The sequence below is a fragment of the Astyanax mexicanus genome, chromosome 14 (assembly GCF_023375975.1).
Source record: "Astyanax mexicanus isolate ESR-SI-001 chromosome 14, AstMex3_surface, whole genome shotgun sequence".
Lineage (NCBI taxonomy): Eukaryota > Metazoa > Chordata > Actinopteri > Characiformes > Acestrorhamphidae > Astyanax > Astyanax mexicanus.
The window spans coordinates 37,187,073-37,209,361 of NC_064421.1; the positions used below are offsets into that span (position 1 = coordinate 37,187,073).

Genomic DNA, 22,289 nt, shown 5'->3' on the forward strand with positions numbered 1-22,289 from the left:
CCACAGCCCTGTTTAGTTATAATCTATTTAGTTTAGTTCTTTGTTATTTTCCCTGTTTGTTTATGTATTTATATTTCCTCGTTTACTCCTTATTTGTTTGTTTTTTTATCTGTTATTTAATAAATCTTGTCTTACCCGCTTTTACGTCCGCCTCCCGTCTGCTCCAGCGTTACAGTTTTCATGTATATATTTCCATCCTGGATGTAAATTTAACACCAATTTAATATTTATATTTAGTTAGTTTATTGTATATTTTCTATTTTTATCTTTATGCGGCATACTTGGCGAGGGGCAAAGATAGAATTTCAATGTATGAGGAAACTTGTTTCTGAACTGTGCACATGACAATAAACTCTTTGAATTGAATTATCTTATTTGGTGTGATGTTTATAAGGTGAGATGGGGGGTTGCTGTGATGTACCTCTGCTTATGTCTCCAATCCTCCTCACAAGAGGAGTACACCATCCGCTGTGCTAAAGGGCTGCAGGAGGGACCGCCCCTGGCCTGCTCACTGTAGGGTTCACGTGACGTAGCTCTGCGAAAACAAACACACACTATTTTTTACTAAGTATAACTAAGTACAGACAGAATTAAAACCCGCTGGCTTGCAGTGTGAACCCTAACCTGCTTTTTCTACCAGAGCATTGTGAGATTTCCAGAGAGCTAGCCTGTGGAATGTATCCAAGCAGTCTATTTTCCAAGGCTGACATTTACTCCCAGCAGACTCAGCACAGTCGAGCCTGTCCATCACCATTTCATTTCATAAGCTGGACCTTTAATTTAAACTATAATAAAAATGAAAAATATAATCACGTAGCTCTGGGCGCACGTGAACGCCTCCGCGTTTGACTTTCAGCACTGTGTGTAGCTGTTCTTAAAAATCATGTTAATTAAATAATAGTTCTATGCTTCTATGTTACAGTGTTAATAAACATAATTCTGATTATATTTCGCTCATTCAATCAGCCTGAAAACAGACAGTTTATGGTTCGGGTTGGGTCGGGCTCGGGCAGAACATGCACGGGCTCGGGCTGGGTCGGGTCGGATTTTTTGGGCCCGATCTAAGCTCTATTCTCTTTTGGTGAAGCTGTTATATTAATACCATTTTAACGGTCATTAGATTGTTGTTTTTGTCCATTATTTTGTTTTGTTTATATATACATATTTCCTTTGAGTCTGGCTTGGTTTGTGTTTGTTATTTCATGCCCAGATGCGTTTTTCTGTTTTTTCCGTTTTTTTCAGTATTACAAGTTTTAGTAATTTTCTTTGGTTGTGTGGAGAATTTTTTTTTTTTTTGAAATTCGTTAGATTATATTTTTGTCAACATTTTGGGTTTATTTTCGTTTGTTATTTTTCTATTAATAATAGTAAATACATAATTGATTTTCTTTTTTTGGAGGGCGAATAATAAAAAGTAACGCAATAGTTAATTTTACTGGTAACTCCGTTAGTAACTCAGTTACTTTTTTGGAGAAGTAACGAGTAACTATAAGTAATTACTTTTTCAAAGTAACGTGCCCAACACTGGTAATGATACATACTGACTGTGTTCCACAGAGATTTAGGTAAATAGCTTTTTCTGCAGTGATGCAGAGCTGAGAAAAGACTGCAAAGAAACACAAAGCTTTGTGACTTTGTGAAAAAACATTCGGAGGCTACTTTCTCCTTTTTATTTTAAAAGAAACCAAGTTTCTTTATAACATGATAAGTCAAGTCAAGTCAACCGTGCAGCAAATATTTTGCACACGATGAGCTCTGTGCTTCGACCTGCCATCTGATTTATCACCTTAACTTCAAACCAACAGCCAAACTTATCCAGAGGCCTTGAAACTTCCATTTGAAGCTGGCTTACTCAGAGCAAAATGTTCCATCTCCTGAGCTGCTGAATTTCAATTCAAATTTATTTGTCACATAAATAGTAATCCACAGTACGACTTGCAGTGAATTGCTTGGAACGTAAGTCTGCTCACACAATATTACAAAATAAAATTTTTAAAATTTACAAAAACAATTCTACACAATTTAAAGTGCAAAACTTAATATGTGCAAAATGCAAAGTTAAAAAGAATAAGGTACTAACATTTACTATCTAAAACCTCCAATAAACAAAACATATAAACAAAAGTATAATCCAGCAGATGATAAAAAATATATAATTAATTTTATAGTATCATTTATAATCAGCAAAAAGTGCTTAAAAATGCTAATTAAAAAAATTACTGAGGGTCTGTGTATACAGATTTAGAAATGTACATAGAAAAATATTATTTTCACATTTCTGTTCCAGAATCATAAAGAATGTTTATGTTTCTGGTTTGAATTGTTGTCTAGTTTCCAAAAAACATCTTGGTTTTAATATATGTTACCCTTAATGTTACCACTATAATGCTATTAATATAACCAATTAAAAAAAACATTTTACAAGTCTTAGTAAAATTGGCCACCTATTCTCAAAGTTACTTACAGTTTCTATTTATTGTCAAATTGAGTACAGAGGACTTACACACTTCCCATTCTTCACACTGACCTGCTTACTACGATTTCTTTCTCCTCATCTGAACTCATATCAATGGGGAAAATGTCCTCATCCTCAGAGTCCCCATTGTCCTCTCGCTTCATATTGTCCACTCTTGACTTCCTCCTTCTCTTTCTCCTCTTCTTTGTTATACTGTTGTCTCCAGAGGCCTGCGCAGGGCCCAGGGACTGGATGGAGGTCCCGGTTATAGGCTCAGTCAGACGAGGTGTGCTGTTTCCTAGCTGTGATTCCATCAAAGCTGAGCCGTCTGTAATTATGGGGGATGTTGCAAGGTAGGGTGGTACCATCTCCTGTGGGAAAGATTTAAACTTTTCATTAATATATGTTTTGCATGACAAATTATGTATGTTAATCATGTACAATACCCTGCATAAGTCAAAGATTATCTTTGGGTTGATTTATTTTTCAGGAAAAACATTTATTGAGCTATTCATTTTCAGCATCAGGAATAAACAGAATAAAAAGAATCCGACTCACATTTTTGTTGATGTCTGGAGTCAGGACTGTAAATACAATGTCTTGCAAAAGTATTCACTCCCCTATTAATCTAAAACCCCTACATAAAAAACCAGTCCAATCAATTGCATTTAGAAGTCACTTTTATAATGAATAGAGTCCAGCTTTGTGTAATTTAGTCTCAGTATAAATACAACTGTTCTGTGAAGGCCTCAGTGATTTGTTTGAGAACACTAGAGAACCAACAGCATGACGAAGACCACGGAACTCACCAGACAGGTCAAAGATAAAGAATCTTAAAGCATGGTTAGATTATAAAAACATATTCCAAGCTTTGAGCATCACAAGCACTGTGCAATCCATCATCCAAAAATGGAAAAAAGTATTCTAAAACTGCAAACCTACCAAGACAAGGCAGGTTAAATACAGGGTTATCCTGAAAGAAAACCTGCTTAAACCTGTTTGTAAAGAAGAATGGTCAAAAATCTCAGGCTAGATACGCAAAGCTGGAAGAGATATACCCTAAATATCTTGCAGCTGTAATTACAGCAAAGTGTGGCTCTAATAAGTATTGATATGGGGGGGGGGGCTGAATCTTTTGCATGTCATGTTTTCAGATTTTTTTATGATTTTATATGACATCACAAGTATGTGCTACTCTGTTTTGGTCTATCATTTAAAATATCAATAAAAATCATTAGTCATTGTAAGGTTATCCCCAAATGTGAAAAAAGTTTATCAAAAGTTCAAGGGGATGAATATTTTGCAAGTAACTGTATAATGTAGAATAAAATGCTTCTATAGATGTATATGTTGATATTCTGCAGCATTGGCAATAATATTCAGTTCGTCTAACACAAGGGCGTTCAATCTATGCACATTGGATTGGTGTGGCTGCAGGTATTCATTCTAATCAATCAGCAACTCACCTTATTCTCCATGATTATTCAGTCCATCAGACTTCAAACAGGCGATCACATGACCTCCTGTTTTGCTGTAATGAAAACCTGCAGTCACACTGGCGAGTGCAGATAAGATTGGACACCCCAATCCAACAGTTTAAAGCACATATTTTTCCTGAGAACGGTGAGGTGACACAAACTATAATCCAAAACTATAATCCATGTTAGGTATAGATTAATACTATGTGCATTAACACAAACACACTTTAAAGCTTATCACAGGAGTCAAACTGTATTATAGCAGAACAGCACTAGCTGATTTCATTATGACTCAAACTAGCACACAAATTTTAGTAATCTACAGTTATGTTATTAGATAGGAACTGCATCAGGGAACAGGGAGTGAGTCACATATCTAGTGTGAATTGCTCTTTTGAGGTCATGCCACAGCATCTCAATTGGGTTGAGGTCAGGACTCAAATTTTCTTCTGTTGAAGTCATTCAGTTGTAGATTTACTTCTATGTTTTGGGTCGTTGTCCTGTTACCTCATCCATCCTCTGTTGAGCTTTAGTTGACAGACAGATGGTCTTAAGTTTTCCTGCAAATTGTCATGGTTAGCCTGGGATTTTTTTTGTTGATGATCTGCGCTGTGCTCTTGCAGTCATATTTACAAGACAACCACACCTAGGGAGAGTAGCAGCAGTGCTGAATCATTTGTAGACCGTCTGTCTTACCTCGGACACATGAATATCAAGTCTTTTAGAGATACTTCTGTAACCCTTTCCAGCTTCATGCAAGTCAACAATTTTTGAACAATTTTGAACAATTTTTGTCTTTTGAGAGCTCTTCTGTGTGAGGCATGAGTCACACCAGGCAATGCTTCTTAAAAACAGCAAACTCAAAACTGGTGTGTGTTTTTATAGGGCAGGGCAACTTTAACCAACACATCCAATCGCATCACATCCTGGCTCCAATTAGGAGTTTACATGTTTTGTTCACCATGCAAACATACTCTTTTCAGTCAAAAAAAGAGAAATTCTGTTCTTTTTCAATTGAGTTACTTTATTCACAGTATGGTTTAGCCCAGGACTAGGCTTACTCCCTGTCCAGTGGATCACACCATAGAGTACAGGAAAACTGTGGCAGCCTGGCTATCAACCGTTATACCAAACTAATGTTTGATGGAAGTATCATCAAACAAACTTGAAAAGATATGGACTTACACAAAATATATACTGTTAGAATGTACTTAAAATTGTAATGTTATCTACTGGCATTTCGTTTACAGCTCGGTAAAAAAATAAGAGACCACTTAGAAATGATGAGTTTCTTTGACTTTACCAAATTGAAAACCTCTAGAATATTATCAAGATGGATGATAACAAGCCATCAAATCAAACTGAACTGCTTGAATTTCTGCAGCAGGAGTAAAGGCATAAAGTTTTCCAAAAGCAGTTGTAAGACTGGTGGAGGAGAACATGCCAAGATGCATGAAAACTGTGATTTTTCCACCAATAATTGATTTCTGAGCTCTTAATACTTTATAATTATGAACTTGTTTTCTTTACATTATTTGAGGTCTAAAAGCTCTGCATCTATTTTGTTATTCTCATTTCTGCAAATAAAAGCTCTAAATGACAATATTTTTATTTAGAATTTGGGAGAAATGTTTGTAGTTTATAGAATAAAACAACATTGTTCATTTTAACCTAACACATACCTATAAACAGCAAAATCAGAGAAACTGATTCAGAAACTGAAGTGCTCTCTTAATTTTTTTCCAGAGTTGTATATTTGTATTGGTAATCTGCTTAAAGAATATATTAGATGTCTCATCAAAAGATTATGGCGCAGGAGTCAAGATTTAGTAGATTTAGTTATAATATATAGTTATAGTAACATAGTTTTTAATTTGATATATGCAACAGCATCTTAACAAAGCCTATCCCACTGTTCCCAGTGTTCTGTTTGTCCATGGTCTCCAGGTTTTCTGGTTTCCATGGCCATAAATTATTATTTCTTTTTATTTAAAAGGAGCATTACGTAATGAACTACTTCCGTATCTCAGCATCTCTCTCACACTGAACAACTAAGGCCGAAGAGACCTTATTTTGGTCAGCTTTTAATTCTAGGTTTATCCAGAAGGTTCAGGGCAGGGGGCTGCTGGAGGAAAGGTTAACTTGGCTTTTGGCAAATAAGGCTGCAGAATGCTTCTACTCTGGGATTGTTTCCAGTAAACAAGAGTCGTGTTTCATGTGGTGCAGCTCGAGGAGATATGGCATGTATTCCATTCCTCAGTGTACTACAGTGTATACAGCAGACTATGCTAGAACTGTAGTGAACACAGTGTACTGCGATGAATTTCTCACCATATCACTCTCGGTCTCCTTCACAAAGAAGGCCTCTCCATTCTCTCCCAGTTTCATGTGCAGGCTGACGGGCTCTCCATTAATCTCTATGTCAACCTAAGCAAAACAGCAAAGTGCTGTCAGTACATTCCTGCATTCTGTAAGAACAAATATCAGATTTACAGGGCTGTAACATAGTATATCAGAGCAATGATTTTACCAAATATTATCATAGTTCGTTTATTGATGTATTAGGGTTTTGTGCTTTTCAAGCTTTGTTTTCTTCCAAATGTAGCTACTTCTTCACTGCTGGGCATTCAGTGAAATAAAATGCCAAACACACTGACACGCTGACACATACCAAAGACACTGCTGCACTGATCTATGGGATATGTGTGAGTCTTCTGCATTCACACTGACAATTCTTGCCAGAAGCTGCTGGTTACCATCATTACCACCTACTGCACGGTCCACTGTGGGTGGTAACATTAGCCTTCTAATGTGTATTCCTGGCAAATGTGGCACGCTGTGAAGGAAGGAATGTTAAATACCTGAAACACAACACCCAATATCAGACCTTAAGGCACAAGGCACACATTCTAGAGTATAAAACAAGAGCACTGCAATTTTTAACATTCTGAAAAAATTCCACATGCCTAAACAATATGGCCAAAATAAAGTCATTGTGCTTCACTAAGCATGCATGCTGAATATTGCATGAACAGTATAACTGCTAATGATTTTAAAACACTGTGAAGATTGTTGAGCCACTTACCACTTTTTCCCGGGAGCGCAGCACCCCCATCTTCCCAAAGCGAACGTGGAAGGGCGAACACTGCAAGGAGCCGTCGGGCTGACGCACCACAATGACATCGATACAGCCGGACAGGGTGGCGGGGTTCAGGCCTCTGTACAGCTCCTTCACCTGCACGAACACCTGCCCTGCCAGCTGCCCTACGTAGTTCATGGTCTGACTCTGCAGGATGGAAAGAGGTCAGAACATCAGCATTTCCTTACCTGCCACTTCTCCTAGAACCCAAAGCTGAAGTTCTTGCCTCTAATATAGTTTCTTGTGGCTGATTACTTACATTACAAATAATAATTATTAAAAAATTGATTCGTCGATTTAAATCAATCTTCATTTGAATGATCTGATATCGACTCATATAAACCCAAACGGATCTTTAGAATTATCCCATTTTTCCCTTATATGCGTACAGTTTTAACGTCTCACGTTTTATCTCGCGAGAACATCCTCGCAGGCATCACCCTCTGCTGGGGGGAGCTGGAGCACGAGAGACGGCGCCCAGGAGTGTGTGAAGTTTCTGTAAAAATGTAAGTAATTTTCTTCTGTATTTCCACTCACTGCTGCATGCTGCAGTTAATTTAACATGTTTTTAAGATGTTTTCCAGTTGTTTTTGCCTGTACTTGACTTAAAGTAAGACCTAATCGGCTGAATCCACAGTTAGCTTAGCGGGTTAGCCTTTTCACCGGCTAAACTAATCCCCCTTTAGACGGGTTTCCTAACACTATACAGTGCCAGTGCGCTAAACTAACCCTGCTGTGGTGCTAGAAGCATCAGCTGGCCGTACAGAGTATTAGGTTTAAGTGTTAGCTGGATTAACTGTAGATTAACCTGTAACTGAGTATTCTAATATGTAATTAGTAAAAGTATGATCGTGTTCTCTATTAAGCGCTGTTATAATTCAGATTATTTTGTCCCCAGGGAATGCAAGGCTCTTACATTATTTTTTTTTTATTACAGTATAAAGTATAGAGCGTGGACAAGAGTTTATGGACAAAAAATTGTGCATTATTTGTTTCTGTGAAGAGTTATGTGAATTTGATTGCATTCACTGACAAGAGCATTAGTGGATGGTTAGTATGTTGAATGATCACCAATGAGCAGCACTGGTTGCAATGTATTAAAAAGAGTAATTTAAAAGAGTTTCCACAAACATTTAACACAATCTATTAGGGGTGTAACAGTACAGAAAATTCACGGTTCGGTTCACACTAGGGTTGGGCGGTATGACGGTATTTCGGTATACCACGGTATTTAAATATGTTGACAGTATTGTAAAATAGTGATTGTATATTAACCACGTGACGTGCCAAACCTGAAAACGGACGTTTAAGACATTCTGCGCATCCACAATGAAAGAGCAGTGGGAGGGGTAAGCAGTTGGAGCCTCCTGATTGGTTATGGGGTGGGGATTCTCACTGAGGAGATCATGCAGCAAAAATTCAATAAACTCTACAGGTTTCACTAATTTTCACCAAAATTATCGCCACAAATAGCCACATTTGTGCTGAAGTGACAATAAATCCTAACAACTAACCAACCACCGAAATGATCACACATCCATTACACAGTCAGCACAATCACACAGCCATAACACATTCATCACACAGTCAGCACAATCACACAGTCAGCACTCAATCACACATCCATTACACAGTCAGCACAATCACACAGTCATTACACATTCATCACACAGTCAGCACACAATCACACATTTATCACACAGTCAGCACACAATCACACATTTATCACACAGTCAGCCCAATCACACAGTCAGCACACAATCACACATTTATCACACAGTCAGCACAATCACACAGTCAGCACACAATCATACATTTATCACACAGTCAGCACACAATCACACAGTCAGCACTATCACACAGTCAGCACAATTACACATTCATCACACAGTCAGCACTATCAAACAGTCAGCACACAATCACACATTTATCACAGTCAGCCCAATCACACAGTCAGCACACAATCACACATTCATTACACAGTCAACACTTACACACAGTCAGCACACAATCACACATTCATTAGACAGTAAGCACAAACACACAGTCAGAACACAATCACACAGTCAGCACTTACACACAGTCAGCACACAATCACACATTCATTAGACAGTCAGCACAATTACACATTCATCACACAGTCAGCACAATCACACAGTCAGCACACTATCACACATTCATCAAGCAGTCAGCACACAATCACACATTCGTTACACAGTAAGCACAATCACACATTCATCACGCAGTCAGCACAATCACACAGTCAGCACACAATCACACATCCATTACACAGTCAGCACAATCACACAGCCATAACACATTCATCACACAGTCAGCACAATCACACAGTCAGCACTCAATCACACATCCATTACACAGTCAGCACAATCACACAGTCAGCACACAATCACACATCCATTACACAGTCAGCACAATCACACAGTCAGCACACAATCACACATCCATTACACAGTCAGCACAATCACACAGCCATAACACATTCATCACACAGTCAGCACAATCACACAGTCAGCACTCAATCACACATCCATTACACAGTCAGCACAATCACACAGCCAAAACACATTCATCACACAGTCAGCACAATCACACAGTCAGCACTCAATCACACATCCATTACACAGTCAGCACAATCACACAGCCATAACACATTCATCACACAGTCAGCACAATCACACAGTCAGCACTCAATCACACATCCATTACACAGTCAGCACAATCACACAGTCATCACACATTCATCACACAGTCAGCACAATCACACAGTCACAACATAGTCGGCATAATCACACAGACATTACACAACCACAATCATCACACACACATCAAACTGTCATTACACAAATAACACACAGTGATCACAATCACAGTTATCACAAAATCATCACAAAATCATTACAGTCAGTACGATCACAGTTATCACAATCACAAAGTTATCACAATTACACAGTAATCACACAACTATTAGAGTCAGCAGAATCACACAGTCTCCACACACACAGTTGAAATGAGGACATTTTGCCTCTCTCAGACTGCAGTCTGCCTGTTTCCAGATCAGGGTGAGAGGCTGAATGTCACATCTAATAACAGACATGGTGCCCTCTGTGAATTCAGATTGCAAAATCACAGAACAACAGCCATGCCAAGGGTGGAGTAAAGCCTGTAATGACCCGAATAAATGGTCAACCACTCTTTCTACAGTTCTGTATAAAAAATGCTAGCAGCACTTCATTTTATTGCTACCTTCACAGGCTTCATTAACATTTAACATTTATTTCTAAAGCAACATTTAAATATTTGTGATAAGATTATTCTGGTACTCACAATGTGGCATTAGATCTTCAAAATTAATTGTATATAGAGTGGTATAAAAAAAATTGGGCACTCCTGATTAGGTGTGTTATATCGCATTGTACACAAAAATATCCCCAACATTTTTTAATATTGTAAACGATATTACTCTGAAATATCGTGCCATATCACCCACCTCTAATTATCATACAGGTTACTACTTTTTTGCTGTTTTCAGCAAAAGGAAAATTCACTGTTCTCATTTCCCATTATATATCTACTAGAGACAGATTATATCTGTGCAGTATAATTTATTTTACTTCAGTCTTTGATCTGGATTATCTGGAGTGCATTATTATGAAATTCTAGGTCATCGACTTCTGCTACAAATCTGATTAAAATTCTAGTACTTTTTTAATATCTCAGTTAGGGGTGTGCCATATTATATCATATGCAATAGTAAAATGTAATTTTTGTTAAATTATTAAATTTTGTTGCAGTAGTGGTAAATTTTTATTTTCATTTCTTTTTTATGTTTTGTCATATTGCCATCGTTATAACAAAAATATCATGAAATATCATTATATTATTTTAGGGCCATATCATATTTCTCATATTTTGAGAAAGAGTTGGGGTGGCCTCTTTGCATCTTCTCTGAAGAGCAGCAACATGGGAGCCTCAAAACACAACTCTCAAATGACCTAAAAGCAAAGATTGTTTAACATCATGGTTTAGGGGAAGGATACACAAATCTCAGAGATTTCAGCTGTTAGTTTCCACTGTTAGGAACATAGTGAGGAAATGGAAGACCACAGGCACAGTTCCAGTTAAGACCTGAAGTGGCAGTACAAGAAAAATCCCAGATAAGTCAACCCACAGACCAGCTCCAAACACCTACAAACATCATCTTGCTGCAGATAGTCACTGTGCATTGTTCAACTACTCAGTGCACTTTACACTAGGAAAGGCTGTATGGGAGAGGAACACAGAAGAAGCCTTTCCTGCGCCACAAACAGAGTCGATTGAGGTATGTTAAAGCACATTTGTTAAAGTTGAGGGTCTCATGGATTTCAGTCAATATCAGCAGATTTTTGAGGACAATGTTCAAGAATCAGTGACAGAGTTGAAGTTGCGCCGGGCTGAATACTTTAACAAGACAACAACCCTAAACACTGCACAAAATCTACTAAATTATTTATGCAGAGGAACAAGTACAACTTTTTGGAATGATCATCTCAGTCCCCAGACCTCAATATTATAGGAAATCTGTGGTGTGATTAAAAGCGGGCTGTTCATGATCAGAAACCATCAAACCTGACTGAACTGGAGATGATTTGTAAAGAAGAATAATCCTAAATAGAATAGAAGCTGTTATTTCTTCCTGTGAAGATCCATGTCTAAGGAAAACACATAATCTGGTTTTATCTTTATTGTCATAGTGCTTCAACACCAGCAGCCCTACATTTGCTCACGGTAGTATTCACCCTGTATATACATGTATACACACCAGAATTAGTGTTTCAGAGAGTGTTAGTGGGTGTGGGGCATCAGAAGCTGCAGCTTTTAATTAAATAAATAAATAATGAATTAAATGTATGTATATAAACAAATGGTTACTGGACGGAGCACTAAGACGCGCTAAAAACATCTAATAATTAAGATAAATTTTTATTTTGAAGGGTCAGATGGTTTAGACGGTGATTATTACCCGAGGAAAAATCATTCCCCAATACAGATTATGAAATATATTATGCACTGTAGAAAAGCACAATTTTCGCGGTTTAAGTTAAATACAGACATAATGGGATCGCGGTGATGTTGATAAGTGTAAGTGAAGGTATATGATGGAGCGGAATGGTGGAGGGGAGGTTAGAGGGGTACCTACATTACTGCAGAGCGAGTTCCCGTCGGGTCAGTCCTTCCTCCAGCTGCCTGCAGCGCTGACCCGTCTGATCATACCGCTGTACGATTAATGTTATATATATGAATCTATATATGAGTGTGATTCAATCCGCGGGTTGCGGGTCTCTGTGTATCTCCGCCGCTGTATTCACACCACGGCTCACAAACAACATCCCTCCGCCCTAGCAGTCCTCTAAACCCCGCCCTTATTCCCATAAACCCCACCCACATGCGCTGCGATTGGCTACTCATACTCAGAAGCTTCCCTATTAGAATTTAATGCTAAAATATAGCCTCATTTCCTAAAACCCTGATTGTGAAGCACATTAAAGGTATCCTTCCTCTAAAATCCATTTTTACTTGTGAAATACTATACAGTATATGCATGCTCTGTGTCTACGTCAATAGGCCTTTTTCTCGCTTCCGGGGTCTACATTTCTGGTCTAGACAGTTCTGTGTAAACTCACTTCTGTTTGGAGCGCTCGTTCTTTTGCCATAGCGCAAGTGACCATTAAATGTTTTTGCAGCATACTGCTGTGCTCTAATTCCAAACAAAAACAGCCTTATTTGAGTTTATATATAATACATATATAACTACATATCATAAATCCATGCTTCTTTTTACAGTCATTACAACGTTTGCTTTTGGGTTCCTGGGTCACAAACACTAGAAACCCTATCCTTCACCTTAGGTAAACCGTGCCTCTTTGTTAAAGTAGAATAAGATGAATAGTTTACTGTTTACTGCTAAAGTGAACAAACAGAAAGAACTGAAACAGCAGAAGAAAAGCATGGGGCGTAGTTCAGTACCGTAGTTGCCAGACGGCAAGCGGCTGTTAAAAAGGTGTGTGTTGGTGGAGTTTATAAAACTCAACAGCGCATCGGGTTGTAATAATAACCAGAGGTTAAAAAAAGCACTAAAATAAAGTAACAGTACCTTTACTTTGCCAAAATTCTACTCAAGTAAAAGTACCCATCTAAAAATCTACTCGAGTAAAAGTAAAAAAGTACTTAAAATGTACTTTGAGTAAAAGTTACATAGTTACTTTTAATTATTTGATGTATAAAAGTACAACAACTCATAAATTAATTATTATTAATTAATATATATATATATATTATATATATATTAATTATTATTCCACATAATAATTTGAACCTTTCAGGCAGTATTTGTTCAGACCACCCAATAAAACATTTTCAAGAACAAGTAGTATAGGTTTCTATGATCCATTTTTTTCTTTACTGTTAAAAAGTTATGGTCACATAGGTGAATATATACTGTATATTTTATAGTTTATATATGTAGTATCATGTTTATGCTGTTATATGTTAATAGTTTATAGATATAATAAAATAAATAAAATAATAAATACTTATATATTTATTTACATAAACTAAATAATATATATATAGTGCTGGACGATATGGCCAAAATTTATATCACGATATATTCCTTAATTTCGGTCGATACAATATAATTTCGATATCGATATAAATACTTTGAAGGCCTCAGAAAACTGCTAAGAATCCCTGCAATGGATATCTGTACACTACTGTCTGAAATTTTAATTTAAGTCTTTGAAACCTCCTTTCACAAAAACATTATAATATTTAAGAAATAAAAAAATGTCAAAATAAATCAATGCTCAATTTTTTTTTTTGCATATAGCAAAATAAAAATATGACATCCCTGTCAAACATAAGCCTATATAAATAACTAAAAATAACTTTAAATTACAATAGAGGCAGGTCATCTTACTCTTTTGTAAATATATTTAACAGATCAAAACAGACGTTTTCTGTAGTCTGCAGAAACAGGAGATGCTCCAGAGACCCCAGGAGTAGGCCTTTATCAAAAAGGCCTACTAGGACATTTTTATTTATCTCTGATGTGTGATTTTTTGTTGTTTTTATTCACTTGTTCCTAAAAGTTTGTTTCTGATTTTATTTTCGCTGTAGCACTTTGAGATTTCTTTGAAATGTAAAGTGCATTACAAATAAAATGTATTATTATTATTATTATTATTATTATTATTATTAAGTGTTTCAACTAGGATAAAGGATACAAGAAGCCTTTATATACATAAAAGGAACATGACATCCCATATATATAGTATAGGACACAAGCCATCAAAGTGACAGGTTGACCTTTATTTGACCCCGCCCCCTCCCGCCCCCCCCTCCCCCCTCCCCCCTCCCCCCCCCAAACACCTGTTCAATAAATCAATCAAAGATAATGATTAATAGTGTTTATGTGTAATAGAATATTTTCCCGCTCTTTTTGAAAATGTATGGCTGATAGTTTCCCATCCTCCCAGCTGTTCAGGCCCCCCATATTCAGATAATCAATCAATCAAGAATAATGATTAATATTGTTTATGTGTAAGAGAATATTTTCCCGCTCTTTTTGAAAATGTATGGCTGATAGTTTCCCATCCTCCCAGCTGTTCAGGCCCACCATATCCTGACAATCAATCAATCAAGAATAATAATTAATAGTGTTTATGTGTAAGAGGATATTTTCCCGCTCTTTTTGAAAATGTATTGCTGATAGTTTCCCATCCTCCCAGCTGTTCAGGCCCACCATATCCTGACAATTAATCAATCAAGAATAATGATTAATAGTGTTTATGTGTAATAGAATATTTTCCCGCTCTTTTTGAAAATGTATGGCTGATAGTTTCCCATCCTCCCAGCTGTTCAGACCCCCATATTCTGATAATCAATCAATCAAGAATAATGATTAATATTGTTTATGTGTAAGAGAATATTTTCCTGCTCTTTTGGAAAATGTATGGCTGATAGTTTCCCATCCTCCCACCTGTTCAGACCCCCCATATCCAGATAATCAATCAATCAAGAATAATGATTATTAGTGTGTAAAAGAGAATATTTTCCTGCATGAGAATACTTTTACCCACAGCCAAACCTGTTCGGAGGCCCCTCTCTCACACACACACACACACACACACACACACACACACACATACAGGCACGTACACGCGCACAGACATACACACACACACACAGTCACGGTCCTGCTCACACACCCGCCAGCCCCCCTTAACCAAACATTCAGTCTCTTGACTTCACACACACACACACACACACACACAGTGAGACATGTTCAGACACAAAATTATTTTATTTATCCGAGCAACCAATAAGGAATAATTACGTGTAGATACGTGTACATACGTAATATAACCACGCCCTTTATTCAATAAAAGCAGAGAGGTTACGGTACTCTACCAAACATTCAACAGGCGGTGGTGTTTCTAACGTTACACGGGTAAGAGTTTATAAGATATTGTTTAATTCAATTTATATATTTTATAAAACTATATCATTAAATAATTATTGTTTTATTTGATTTATTCCTTAGCAAAAGATCGCAAAACATGGATGCTCTTACAAACGCACCAAGAAAGGAAATCGCAGGGTCTGAAAAGAATCATGTATGGCCGCTATCAGACGGTCGATTCTTTGGATTTCGTTTCCACGATGATATGAAATGCGTCACTCTGTGTATCGGTCCAACAGTAAGATTTGAGGATGCGACCGTTTTGATAACTCTTAATGGAGAGGAATGGCATAGCTTCTCAAGACATTGTTCAGTTTTTAACACCTATCTCATTTACAGAAATTGTTACTGTAAACCGGATTACCATGAGAAATTTAATTTAACATGGACACCCTATATACAAACCGGAACAATGTTGCGTTCATTCAATCTATATCCGTATTTAAATGCCAAATCGTACAATGCCAGACTTACAATTGTTCACGAAGTTACAAGTTTATTAAAACAAAACAATTTTTTTGAACAGGAATGTAAAATTGAATTACAAAATGATGACTTCAACGCAATGCAGACGTACTTTGCAATAATAGACCGTATGTTCATTGAGAGCATCGTTGAAAAACATTAAATCTGATACAGAATTTCTGAGCTTCTGAATGCGTTATCATCAGTAAAAACTGAATAGTTTAGAGTGCAGTGTATCTTAGTGTTTGAGTCTGTGTCAGCGGCAAGATTTGTACCACGGCCTGCTGTATTGTGTTTCTGATCTTCCAGGACAGCTGCGTGACCAATTAGTGATTTCTTACTCAAGACTCGCATGTGCCTGTCAATGTATATAAACACGGAGTTTTCTTCATACGGTCACAAACATTTTCAGAGCTCAAGAATCTCTTTCGTTGGAAGATAATGGAGTCTGGTAAGTTTGCTTTTGGTCTGGATTGAATATAAATATTTTTATTATTATTCATACTGATGTTAATATAGTATGGTTATTTAGAATGTTGTAGAACGTAATTAGAATGTCAAATATAATACAATGTTTTTAAACCAAATTATATTATAGTAATGTTTCGTTCTATTCTTTTAAAATAGGTAACATTCAGAAATGTTTTTAATGTGAGTAATTTTTATCATGATGAATTTTTAGAAATAATGTGATAAGTTATGTTTTATACTATTGGTGTAATTTATACTATTGGTGTAATACTGAAAATGATGCTTTTTTAAAAAAAAATATTAATAAATTATTTTATTTAATTATTATTATTATTATTATTATTTTTATTTATTTATTTATTTATTTTTTGTAGAGTTATGTAATAATTCAACGTTCAGCAACTATCAATGCAACGAAACACCAGGGGTCAATTATATCCAAAAACCTCCAACTCCATACGGTGAGAAAAATATATAGTTTTCTAATTATTGTACACACATTCACACACACATTTTATTTTCTATATTCTCTGTTCTAAGTATGTAATGATTTAATTATTTTAGAACTGACTGCTGAAACAAGAAGCAGAAGTCCCATTTACATCACTGATACTCCGCCCAACAGCTCCACAATTCCAGGTAAGTGAAACATTTTTATCAATATTTAAGTAATACAAAATATATATGTTATTATCTATCATTTATTAAACCTGTGTATTTTCTGTTTGTTTGAACAGGGTGTGATTCTCCTGCGTATGCCAATAACGGTAATCAATCTCCATACAGTGAGCAGAAGATTTTAATTTTTTTCTAAATATTGTACACATACACACACACACCCCTCCCCTACTCAGTCGCCAGCATGATCTGCTCACACACACACATACACACACACACCCCTCCCCTACTCAGTCGCCAGCATGATCTGCTCACACACACACATACACACACACACCCCTCCCCTACTCAGTCGCCAGCATGATCTGCTCACACACATACACACACACACCCCTCCCCTACTCAGTCGCCAGCATGATCTGCTCACACACACACATACACACACACACCCCTCCCCTACTCAGTCGCCAGCATGATCTGCTCACACACACACACATACACACACACACCCCTCCCCTACTCAGTCGCCAGCATGATCTGCTCACACACACACACATACACACACCCCTCCCCTACTCAGTCGCCAGCATGATCTGCTCACACACACACATACACACACCCCTCCCCTACTCAGTCGCCAGCATGATCTGCTCGCACACACACACACACACACACACACAGTATTTTAATCAATAATATTATTTATTTTTAGATGTAATCCTGAACTCTCCATCCTACTCCCCAACAATCCCTAGTAAGAAACTTTTTGTCTCATTATTATATTTTGTATATATTGTGTGCGTATATAATATAGCAAATTATCTTATTCAATGTTTCAATGAATAGATCGTGAATCTGATCAACAATCCCCTGCGAAAGGTTATCAGTACAGCCATAATGACACGCTTTCCGGTAAATATGTCTTATAATTAAACTTGCACATACGTGTATGTGAAAACACATTAGTGATGAAACGTAATATATTGTTATCTATGTGTGTTTTAGATTCCGATGTTAACGCCAATGATGATCTGAGGGACGATCTACGCGATCTACGCCACCTTCACAAGTCTGTGTCTTTGACGTTCAAGAAACTCATGCGCGTGAAAACACACGGGTCAAGAGTTCAAAGTAAGCATGTTCATGCATTGTGTAAGAAACGTGTGAGCCTTTATATGAATCAATGTACTACCCTACTCAATAAACACCATGTCTAGGAAAAGGTGTGATAATTGTTTTAATATTGAAGCCAAGAGGTGTAAAATCAGACAGGAATCTGAATATGCCCCCAGCACATCCGATCATTTAACTTGTGAATGTGTATCAGATACAGAACTTACACTCAACTTACAGCATGACCATTTCCATCAGTTAAACCAAAGTTTAGATAGACTACGGAATGAATGTAATCCTTCTGTAATAGAAGCTGTTAATCGGCTTAACGAAAGTTTAGCTTTAACGCCCGATCGCAATAATGTTACGGAACAGTCTGTAACAACGCCTCAAAATGTAACGCAAGAATCAAACATAGATTTGTTTCACAATCTAAACCAAAGTTTAGATAGACTTCGGAATGAATGTAATCCTTCTCTATTAGACGCTGTTAATCGGCTTAACGAAAGTTTAGCTTTAACGCCCGATCGCAATAATGTTACGGAACAGTCTGTAACAACGGCTCAAAATGTAACGCAAGAGCCGATGGTTGATTTGTTTCACAATCTAAACCAAAGTTTAGATAGACTTCGGAATGAAGCGGATAATGAAAATCAACATTCACACACTTTGTCATCTGGGCCTAATCAAGCTTTCAGTGTAACAGTTCACAATAACGAGAATGTACAGGATCAGATAGGATATGGTGTAGAAGGTGAAATACCGCAGGATATACATGTAAACAGGATAGACAGATTCAACACCACAGAAATTAGACGGCCTCTAAACTTTTCCTCATTGGGAAACGTTGAATCTTTCGATGAATTTTACAACTATGTGATGGAAGTTTTTAACCAAACCGTCGAGGTAGCAAATGGTTATATTGGTCCGAAGGATTCAGTATATGTGGAAATTCAAGGAGATTCGCTCAACGTTTCAGCGAGCGTTGAAGTAATCGACGGAGTCATAAACCCTAATGATATTGTAACAATGATTGAACAAAGCATGCAGAGCAAATTTGAAATTCTTTCCGACGAAACTCTACAAATTGTGATTCGAATTGTACACCCGCCGCGCGGAGGCGCGCGCGTTAAGTTCTCACAAATGTTCAATTCAGAAATTGTTCGGAACAAATTGAAACATCTGTTTGATTTTCAAAATAAAGACAACCTCTGTTTCGCCCTATGTGTTTCCAAACTACTGAATCCAGACCTAAACGATTACCAAGTAGAGCACATTGCAAAACGGTTACAAGCCGATGTAGGGATGTCTGAAAATGACGCCGTTAGCTTTGCCGACATTTCATTGTTTGAAAAGTTACTCGATTGTAAAATCGTAGTGATGTACAGGGATGCTTTCAAAAAAGGGTACTCGTTTTTCCAAAACAGTACGATACCTCACGAAAAAACATTGTTCCTATTCCTGCATGAAAACCATTACTACGGTGTTAAAAACCTTAAGGCTGTGCTGGGTACCGGGTACGTTTGTTCTCACTGCTACGCGGGGTATAACGATGAGAATCATCATAAATGCGAGTACAGATGCAACGTTTGTCAGGATAACGATTGTCCCAAGCTTCCTAAAAATACGGTGCAATGTCAAGACTGTTTGAGGTTATGTAGAACACCGTATTGTTACGAAAAGCACAAGGTCAAAGACGACTCTGGTAAAAATTTGTGTGAAACTAGATTCTACTGTGCACAGTGTAACACCGTGCAGCACGGTAGAAAAGGGACCAGCAAACACAGTTGTCGCGCAAACCTATGCCGTCAATGCGGTGCTAAAGTAAACCCTGAATTTGAACACGAATGTTTTATAACGCCTCTAGAAAAGGAAAAGAACAACAAAAAGTACATTTTTTACGATTTTGAAACCAATCAAGAGTCAGGAAATCACATCGCAAATTTTATATGTTGCAGTACTTTTAAGGGTAAAGTTTGGACGGCTGAAGGACCCGATTGTGTTTCAGCGTTTTTTAAACGCTACCGTAGAAAGAAATACAAAGGCTACACGTTCTTGGCGCACAACGCTAGAAGTTACGATTCGTACATTTTATTGAATCATTTGGTCCGAGAGGGGATCAACCCCGACATCATAGCGCAAGGTGGTAAAATATTGTGCTTTGAAGATGTCGAGTTCAGACAGAGATTCATAGACAGTCTCTCTTTTCTCCCTATGAAGCTGAGCGCGATTCCCAAGGCTATGGGATTCAAGAATGAAAAAAAGGGTTATTTTCCTCATTTCTGGAACACTCTTGAAAACCAGAATTACATCGGCCCATACCCGGCAGCCAAATATTACGGTGTAGACACCATGATGGATAAAGAGAGACAAGAGTTTTTTGAATGGTACAATACTCTGTCTGGCAAGGTGTTTGACCTCAGAAAAGAGTTGGCCGATTATTGCGTGAATGACGTTCACATTCTCAGAAAGGGGTGTTTAGCATTCAGGGAGCAGATAATGAGCGGTACGGGTGTAGATCCTTTCAAATGCATCACCATAGCCAGCGTCTGTTTGAAAATCTTTAGAACACATTTTCTGACGGACAATACCTTGGCTATACCACCGCATGATGATTATATCAGCAGACAGAAGTCGTTCTCAAACTCTGCTATTCAATGGCTCGAGTACCTCTCAGACAGAGGGAAAATTCCGATTCGACACGCTCTCAACGAAGGTGAAGTTCAAATGGGTCAATATTTTTTAGACGGTTATTTTACCGACGGCCACACGCAAAATGCTTTCGAGTTCTTAGGATGCTTTTTTCACGGTTGTGATAAATGTTTCCCTGCAAACGCGCGTCACCCTCTAAGTAAAATTGGACAAACCTTCGAAGATGTTAAACAACACTCTTTGCAAAAAATTAAGAATTTGCAAAACATCTACAATATGCACGTTACAACAATCTGGGAACACGCGTGGAACGAAATGAAAAGGACAGATCAGGACGTAATAGCGTTTCTCAAACGTTTTGACTTTCCCGAGCGTTTGAAACCGAGACAAGCTCTTTTTGGCGGCCGTACAAACGCGTTACATTTACATTACGTAGCTCAACCCGGAGAGAGAATCGATTATTACGATTTTACATCGTTATACCCCTACGTAAACAAGACAAAAAACTACCCCGTAGGTCACCCAACCATCATTTTCCGCGATTTTGAACCGTTGGAAAATTATTTCGGCCTCTTCAGAATAAAAATTTTACCCCCTAGGGGTCTTTGGGCCCCCGTTCTCCCTTATAGGGTGAAAAACAAGCTTTTGTTCCCTCTGTGTAGGGTGTGTGCCGAGTTACAACAGCAGCAATGTTGTAAACATGCTGACGAGGAGAGGGCTCTTACGGGTAGTTGGTGTAGCGTGGAGGTTATGAAGGCTCTCGAAAAAGGCTACAGAGTGTTGAAAGTTTTCGAAATCTGGCACTTTCCTAAACAGACGCATGATTTGTTTGCCGGATACATCAACAGGTTTCTCAAGACAAAACAGGAGAGCTCAGGTTACCCGTCTTGGGTAAAGGACGAATCTGATCAAAAAGAATACGTTAAAAGGTACAAGGAAAACGAAGGCATAGAACTCGATCCGTCTCGCATAGAGGTTAACCAGGCCAAGAGATCTGTGGCAAAGTTGGCGTTGAATTCTTTGTGGGGTAAAATGTGTCAGAGGTCTGATAGGATTAATACTTGTCTAATCAGCGATCCCAACCAATTTCTAGAGTTCATGTTCTCGGACACGTACGACGTAAGTCACTTTTCTTTTCCGAACCCTCAGATGGCGCTGGTTCAGTGGCGTTACGCAGACACCAGATTCATCAAACCGAGTAAAGCTAACGTGTTTATCGGCATATTCACTACCGCTTACGCTAGACTCGAGCTGTACAAGCTGATAGATGGTCTGCAACAAAGATGTCTCTATACGGATACAGACTCTGTCATTTTCAAAAGTAAAGATGGCGATTGGATGCCCCCCCAGGCGATTACTTAGGCGAGTTAACGAGTG

At 37.8% G+C, this 22,289-nt stretch overlaps 1 protein-coding gene across 11 annotated transcripts in view; it reads right to left on the minus strand.

Annotated features, from left to right (window-relative positions):
• The window catches only part of lpin1a (lipin 1a), a 78,335-nt gene that overhangs the window by 33,272 nt on the left and 22,774 nt on the right, over window positions 1-22,289 (minus strand). For 7 of the 11 annotated variants that reach the window (XR_007424192.1, XR_007424190.1, XR_007424191.1 and 4 more), the window contains exons 2-5: window positions 7,019-7,219; window positions 6,265-6,360; window positions 2,528-2,826; window positions 422-535 (exon numbers count right to left, since the gene is read on the minus strand). Coding sequence is in view for 8 of the 11 variants with exons in the window: in XM_007240767.4 (XP_007240829.3) it covers window positions 422-535; window positions 2,528-2,826; window positions 6,265-6,360; window positions 7,019-7,219 (710 nt within the window). In the remaining 3 variants the exon portion in view is untranslated. Of the gene's footprint in view, window positions 1-421; window positions 536-2,527; window positions 2,827-3,921; window positions 3,987-6,264; window positions 6,361-6,604; window positions 6,770-7,018; window positions 7,220-8,364; window positions 10,910-12,269; window positions 12,474-22,289 lie in introns of those variants that run through there. The other 4 variants (XM_049464102.1, XM_049464103.1, XM_049464104.1 and 1 more) reach the window with 4 other exon arrangements.